At 39.1% G+C, this 8,522-nt stretch overlaps 1 protein-coding gene across 1 annotated transcript; it reads left to right on the top strand.

The window, feature by feature from the left end:
- LOC109826561 lies at positions 2,825-7,650 on the top strand. The gene is given in 4 exon segments (XM_020393589.1): positions 2,825-4,544; positions 4,637-5,781; positions 5,881-6,777; positions 6,904-7,650. Coding segments are annotated over 4 exon segments (4,509 nt in total).

Below are 8,522 nucleotides of genomic sequence, written 5' to 3'. Positions count from 1 at the left end.
CGATTAGACTGTGATTTGATTATGCTACAATATGAAGATTTTGATAACTGCGTGAGTTTGTTGATGGTTGATATTAATAATGATATTAGGATAAGTAATTTAAAGGAATAATTATTTTGTGTAAAAGTGGTTATTTTGAGATGTTTTAGAATTATTATGATGAGAAAAAAGATTATTTGGAAAATGAGTTGGTTTTGAATAATTATTAAAATAGATGATTTAAAATAATTTATTTTTGAAAAACGGGTTGTTTTAAATTGTTAAACTATTTTGAGAAAAGATTATTTTAGAATAATTATATAAATTAAAAGAATTTATTTCAGTAGCGGAATCATTTCTGGATAATTATATTAATTAAAAAGAATTTATTTGAAAACAAAATCATTTGAGGAAAATTATGATAATTTTAAAAGAAATTATTTTGGAAAAAGAAATATTTTTAAATTATGTAGACTCTGTTTATGGTTTATAATTCTTAATCTTGATTATCTGATATTCTATGATATTATTGCACATGATTTGTTACATTGATTGTTCCTAGTTGTGTTTGAGAACCCTTAGTAGTTCATGACTTAATGGCCTCGTGCGTCATGAACAGACTTAGTGACATGTGTGAGTGAGTTGACTGAGTTTAGGTGGTGAACCCGAGTTTTAATGAGGATTATGGTTAATTTAGAAAAATGAGAAGAGTTGGGATGGGGAAGTTAATGTTCATGTGATCGGATAAGGCTGTTGATGTATCTTCCATGCTCACGTCAGTGGTTGGTGTCGCCACTGAGGTTGGTTTGTAGGGCTAAAGTGAAGTGTGTACATCACTTTAGTCAGTGAAATCGTTTCGTCACCCGAGTTGTGCTTGAGTTCGGACCAGGTAGAAAACGGTTTACGTGTAGTCCTCTGGCCGCAAGTGTAGCGGGATTGGATGTACGTAGGGGATTTGTGAACAGTCAGTATCCGATGACAGGAGCGTTGACTCTGTGTGAGATGTGACTAGTGACTTGTTATAGAATGGCTAGTTACGTGATCTCGTTTCTTGGCTATGTATGATTTCTTGTGAGATGTAGGCCAGTTGTGTTTCTCTTCGTATATAGATCGGAGTTAATATTTAACTATCTACAATTTGAGACATATGGTATATACATGAGGGTTTCCTTGTTTGGATTATTTTGCTCGATGTACTACGTCTCTTATTGTAGATTTTTAAGTATTAATTCCATCTAGTTGTATGACATTGTGATAAACACGTAAAATATGCATTATCTTAGTGTGTTTCAAGCATGATTTACGGCGTTTGATGCATATTTCGTGTTTAGATCGAGGATACTGCTGTTGTTTGTGTTCTTATATGTAGGTATTGGCTCAAGATTGAAAGATTTGATGATCGTTGGAAGTTTTACAAGAGTTTGAAGCAACAACAAGATTTTGAAGGCATGGTTCGTGAAGAAAATGGATGCACGAGTATGAAGAACTGGAATTTCGACGATGATAAAATTTGAATCAAGAAAAACTCAAAAGATGAACGTTGTAGATCTCTTCAACAGGATTCCAATGCAACTTGAATCATCTCATTCCGAGGTCGGACGCAAAAGTTATAGCCAAAATACTAAAAACTAAAGAAACAAGCACAAAATCAGCAAAACAGCCCCTACCACACCCTGGTGTGGTGCAGACCACACCGGTGGCGCGGGAATTAGTTATTTTCCAGATTTTTAGGGACATATAAATAGATGTTTTGACTTAGGGTTTTGGATATCTTTTGTTATGTTCTCTTAGCCATCAATTAGCAATTATTTTGGAGTTCAAGTATTGAAGAAAGACACTAATTTCTTGTGCAAGATTGGATTGCAAGTTTTGATTTTGAAGATCTCAATTGAAAGAAGGGTTAATTCTTTCCTCTCTTTGATTTATTTCTTCTTATGATTGATTTGCATAATTATTGGATGTATTCTCTTATTCCAATCATGTGTGAGTAGATTTCTTGTCTTGGGTTGGGAAAGAACCCAACTTTTTGGTGATTGATGATGAATTGATATAGGTTCTTGGTGAAAGTTTAAATCTTTGAACTTAATTTCTAGTGTTTTAATTTTGTTGATTCGCTTGATCACCGTATTAGCAATCATAGGTAATTAATTGAAGGACCGAAAGGTGAAGATTAATACCGGATCTCTAGAAATTAAGCATGGAGCTCGAACCACGAAAGTAGGCTAGATTCCTTGGGGATTTGATTTGGATTAGCATAAAGCTTAATGGGTTTAATTTAATCTTGATTCCACGAAAGTAGGTTAATTGAGATTGATTAGGCACGATCTTTAGACCTTGAAAGAGGCTTTAGATTAATTTAGGCTAATTCACCCTTTCTAGATTAAACCAACACCAAGAATTGAAATAATTCATCATTGAACACCTAAGTTGTGGTGATAACCCAATCCTAGTCCTTCATTATATTGAATTCCATCCGATTAGTTGTTTATTTTATTTTTTTTATTAAATCTCTTCTAATTTACTCATTAGTTTAGCTAGTCTAATAACGTAAAATTTGGTAATTAACCCTAGTCCCTGTGGGATCGACCTTGATAGCTACAATGAGTCTGTGCGCTTGCGGATTTGCCCTATCAAGTTTTTAGCGCCGTTGCCGGGGACTACGGTGTTAATATTGAGTGCTTACGTTATTAAGCTAGACTAGATTTTTTTTTCTCTTTGCTTCTCACTTTCTTTTATGCAAGGGCATCAAACAGAATTACACGACGAAAACAATCCTGAACTAACGATGGCTCTTGCAAACATAAGAAGGTCTATAAGGGAGCAAAGGAACACAGAATAAGCTACGATGGGAGATCAAAATCAGCTTCTTAAGGATTTCGCAGCCCCAAATGCTCAAGGCACACAGTCAAGCATTACAAGGCCCAATGTTGAAGCTAATAACTTTGAGCTGAAACCATCACTGCTCTCAATGGTTCAACAGAATCAGTTTGGAGGAGGTGCTACTGAAGACCCGAACCTCCACCTGTCGATTTTCTTGGAGTATTGTGACACTTTGAAACTTAATGGAGTGACCAATGATGCTATTCGACTCAGATTATTTCCGTTCTCTCTAAGGGACAAGGCTAGGGCTTGGTTGCACTCATTGCCAGCTGGGTCCATCACCACTTGGGATCAATTGTCCAGAGTATTTCTTGCAAAGTATTTTCCTCCAAGTAAAACAGCACAGATGAGGAACCAGATCACAAGCTTTGTACAGAAGGAAGGAGAGTCACTTTATGAAGCTTGGGAACGCTACAAGGAATTATTGAGGATGTGCCCTCACCATGGACTGGAGAAGTGGTTAATTGTTCACACCTTCTACAACGGGCTCACTTACAACACACGGATGACTGTTGATGCTACTGCAGGAGGAGCTTTGATGAACAAAACAATAGACGAGGCATACACTCTCATTGAAGACATGGCTCAGAATCACTATCAATGGGCGAACGAGCGTGCTCCTCAGACATCAAAAGGAGGCAAGTATGAAATAGATGCTTTAGACCATATATCCTCTAAAGTTGATGCTTTATTTAAGAAAGTTGAAGGTTTGAGTATTAATTCTGTGGCGTCTACTTCAATTTCATGTGAGATATGTGGCTATGTGGGTCATTCTGCACTTCAATGTCAATTAGGAAACCCCCCATCCATTGATACTTCTGGTAATGAGCAAGTTAACTATGTTAATAACTTTAATCAGAAGGGAGACCCATTCTCCAATACTTATAATCCGGGGTGGAGGAATCATCCTAATTTTTCTTATAGAAACCCACCTGGAAATCCCATGCCTGCATCTAATTTTGGTCCACCTGGTTTTCGTGCTCCTCAATCCAATTTCCCTTCTCAAAAGTCAAATTTGGAAAATATGATGGAGAAGTTTGTGACGACTCAATCAAAATTGAATGAAGAGTTTAAGCAGCAACAACAAACCACGAATGAGGTGGTGAAACAATTGGCCTCTAAGATGGATTCCCTAGCTACGCATAACAAGATGTTAGAGACACAAATCACCCAATTGGCACAAAATGTTAGCTCTTCCTCTAGGCCTTCAGGCATGCTACCTGGACAACCCGAGACAAATCCCAGGAGTCATGTGAATGCTATAACTCTTAGAAGTGGAAAACAATATGAGGGACCCAAGATGAAGGAAAATGATGGGGTGGATGGTCATCATGAAGAAAAAAATGAAAATGTGATAGATGTGGATAATGAGACCCAAACGCAAGAAGAAGAAAAAGTTGAAAAATATGTGGCCCCCGCTCCTTACAAGCCTCCTCTACCATTTCCCCAAAGGTTAGCTAAGGCTAAGTTAGAAAAGCAGTTCGGAAAATTCTTGGAGATTTTAAAAAAATTGCACATCAATATCCCGTTCACTGAAGCTATCTCTCAAATGCCTTCATATGCTAAGTTCTTGAAAGAGATCCTATCCAATAAAAGGAAGTTGGAAGAATACGAGACTGTGGCCCTTACTGAGGAGTGTAGTGCTATCATCCAGAATAAGCTGCCTCCTAAGCTTAAGGATCCAGGTTCATTTTCTATTCCTTGTGTTATTGGTAATGTCTCTATTAACCGTGCTTTGTGTGATTTAGGTGCAAGCGTAAGTTTGATGCCAATGCAGGTGCTATAATTGATGTTAAAAATGAAAGGCTTTCTTTAAATATTGGAGGGGAGACGGTAGAATTTGATTTAAGTAATACTATGAAACTCCCTCTAACTGATAAAATTTGTTACAGGGTCGACGTCATTGACAAGTGTACACATGAGCAAATTGCAAACAATAACTCAGCTGATCCACTTGAGAAATGTTTGGTAAGTGATGGTTCAATAAATGATGAAGACCCCGAGGTAGCCGCGTATGCTCAATCTTTAGAATCAACATCAACTGCTCCACTTCGAAATGCAAAGCTTGAAAGATTGATGCTAGAGCCAAAAGGTTCTATTTGTGAAGAGGATAATGCACCAAAGGTAGAATTAAAACCCCTCCCTTCCTCTTTAAGGTATGAATTTCTTGGCCCTGATTTTACTTATCCTGTGATTGTGAATGCATGTCTGAATGAAAATGAAACTGATAAGTTGCTTAGAACACTTAGGATGCATCGCAAGGTCATAGGATACACCATGAACGACATTAAGGGAATTAATCCATCAATTTGCATGCATAGAATTCTCTTGGAAGATGATCATAAACCCTCTATAGAACACCAACGTAGATTAAATCCTAACATGAAAGAAGTGGTTAAAAAGGAAGTGCTTAAGCAACTAGATTCTGGGGTAATCTATCCTATTTCTGATAGTGAATGGGTTAGCCCGGTTCATGTGGTTCCTAAAAAGGGAGGTGTGACCGTAGTTAAGAATGCAAATAATGAACTTATCCCTACTAGGACGGTTACGGGTTGGAGGATGTGTATTGATTATAGGAAATTGAACAAGGCAACCCGAAAAGATCATTTTCCACTTCCCTTTATAGACCAGATGTTGGAAAGGTTGGCTAGGCATTCATATCTTTGTTATTTAGATGGCTATTTAGGATTTTTCCAAATTCCTATCCATCCTAGTGACCAGGAAAAGACCACTTTTACCTGTCCCTATGAGACCTTTGCTTATAGGCGCATGCCTTTTGGTCTTTGCAATGCCCCCGCCACTTTTCAACGATGTATGATGGCCATTTTCTCTGATTTTATAGAGGATATTATGGACGTGTTTATGGATGACTTCTCCGTGTATGGAACTACTTTTGATGGTTGTTTATCTAACTTGTCTCGAGTTTTGCAGCATTGCGAGGAAGTTAATTTAGTCCTAAACTGGGAGAAATTCCACTTTATGGTAAGAGATGGAATAGTTTTAGGGCACAAGGTGTCTGAGCGCGGAATTGACGTTGATCGATCAAAAGTGGAAGTCATTGAAAAATTGCCTCCACCGACGTCAGTTAGGGGAGTAAGAAGTTTCTTGGGACATGCCGGTTTCTATCGGCGTTTCATCAAAGATTTCTCAAAAATTTCAAAACCCTTAACTAACCTTCTTCTTAAAGATGCTACCTTTGATTTCACTGATGAATGTCTTGATGCTTTTTGTAGGTTGAAAGAAGCATTGATAACAGCTTCTATTATGCAACCGTCGGACTGGAATCTCCCATTTGAAGTCATGACTGATGCAAGTGATTATACGGTTGGTGCTGTGTTGGGCCAAAGGAAGAACAAGATAGTTCATGCAATTTATTATGCTAGTCGCACTCTTGATGAAGCCCAAGTTAACTACGCTACCACTGAAAAGGAGCTATTAGCAGTTGTTTTCGCCTTTGACAAGTTCAGGTCTTACTTAGTAGGTTCCAAAGTCATCGTTTATACCGATCGTTCCGCCATCAAATATCTTTTGAGCAAGCAAGATGCCAAGCCTAGGTTGATTCGATGGATACTACTTTTGCAAGAATTTGACCTAGAGATAAAGGATAAGAAAGGGACAGAAAATTTGGTGGCAGACCATTTGTCGAGGATGAAACCAGAATCACATGATAGGGAGGAGGATGAACTACCGATCGACGAATCTTTCCCAGATGATCAATTGTTAGCCATAGAAAGATTGTATGCACCATGGTATGCAGACTTTGTCAACTACATAGTGTGTGGAGTCTTACCTCCGGATCTGAGCTATCAACAGAAGAAGAAATTCTTTGCTGACTTGAAGTATTATTTTTGGGATGAACCGTTTCTATACAAACGGTGTGTTGATGGGATGTTCAGAAGGTGTATTCCTGAAGATGAGGTTGCCAGTATTCTCCATCATTGCCACTCATCTTCCTACGGGGGACATGCAAGCACTTCAAAGACAGCTGCAAAAGTTTTACAATCAGGTTTCTATTGGTTGAGTCTTTTCCGGGATGCAAGGCAGTTTGTGATATCTTGTGATAGTTGTCAGAGGACTGGGAATATTTCGAAGTGACATGAGATGCCTTTACACTCCATCTTGGAAATTGAGGTCTTTGATGTGTGGGGGATAGATTTCATGGGACCGTTCCCGTCATCGTGTAACAACAAGTTCATCTTAGTGGCGGTGGACTACGTATCCAAATGGGTAGAAGTGATAGCATCCCCCACCAACGATGCTAAAGTTTTTGTGAAACTATTCAAGAACGTTATTTTTCCAAGATTTAGGGTGCCACGGACGGTAATCAGTGATGGAGGTTCACACTTCATAGAAAGAAAATTCGAAGGTCTTTTAAGACAATATGGGGTCACTTTTAAAGTTGCCACGCCATATCATCCTCAAACTAGTGGTCAAGTGGAAGTTTCGAATCGTGAAATTAAGAGTATTTTGGAGAAAACAGTTAATCGTTCAAGAAAGGATTGGTCTATGAAACTCACAGATGCCTTATGGGCCTATCGAACTGCATACAAAACGCCCATAGGTATGACACCATTCAAATTGGTATATGGCAAATTGTGTCATCTCCCAGTTGAGTTAGAGCATAAGGCGTATTGGGCTATCAAACTGCTCAATTTCGATATGAAGACCGCAGGTGAGAAAAGAAAGCTTCAACTTCATGAGCTAGATGAGCTACGATTAGATTCCTATGAGAATGCTCGCATTTATAAAGAAAATACTAAACGATGGCACGATAAGAATATCCTTCGATGAGAGTTTAATCAAGGAGATATGGTATTACTTTTCAACTCTCGTTTGAAGCTTTTTCCGGGCAAGCTCAAGTCTAGGTGGTCCGGACCGTTTCAAATCCGCGAGGTTTTTTCTAGTGGAGTTGTTGAAGTCTGGAGTGAAAAAACGGGATCTTTCAAGGTGAATGGGCAACGATTGAAGCACTACATTGTAGGGGAACAACACGAGAAAGGGGTCACTTATACCCTTTCCGATCCCCCTTCGTCGGATAATTAAGCGCAAAAAGGGGTCGAGCTCAAGACCATAAACGAGCGCTTCTTGGGAGGCAACCCAAGTTTTCATCCATTTTATTTATCTTATTTTACTTTATTTTATTTTATTTTATTTAGGCAATTGGATCGGCATAAATTTAACTTATAACATTTTCAATCTTGCAGGTTAGGAGAAGGGAAAAAAAAAACTACAGAAAAAGGAGTTCAAATGGGATGGCAGACTCTACCACACCCATCTGCCACACCCATGGTCTACAGGAAGAAAAGAATCCAGACTCTACCACACCCATACACCACACCCACGGTCTGCCACACCCCTGGTTCACTGAATTTTTTTTTCCAGAGTCTACCACACCCATCCACCACACCTGTGGTTCGCTGGGTTAAAAAAAAATGGAAAATCTCTCAAAAACCCCACCCCTCTTCTTCGACCTAACCCAAATCTCCACCACCCCCATCCTTCGTTCTGATCACCAGCGCAACCACCGCCATCACCAGCGACGATCCGTCGCCATCTTCACCATCCCCGACCAAATCGCCGACCGACCGCATCCTTCACCGCCTCCTTCCCTCAGGACCAGCGACCTTCGATCCCCCTTTCGCCATCCTTCGTCGCCAGCACTG

The sequence above is a fragment of the Asparagus officinalis genome, chromosome 10, assembly GCF_001876935.1.
Source record: "Asparagus officinalis chromosome 10, Aspof.V1, whole genome shotgun sequence".
Taxonomy (NCBI): Eukaryota; Viridiplantae; Streptophyta; class Magnoliopsida; order Asparagales; family Asparagaceae; genus Asparagus; species Asparagus officinalis.
This window is presented reverse-complemented; position numbering and strand designations above follow the sequence as displayed.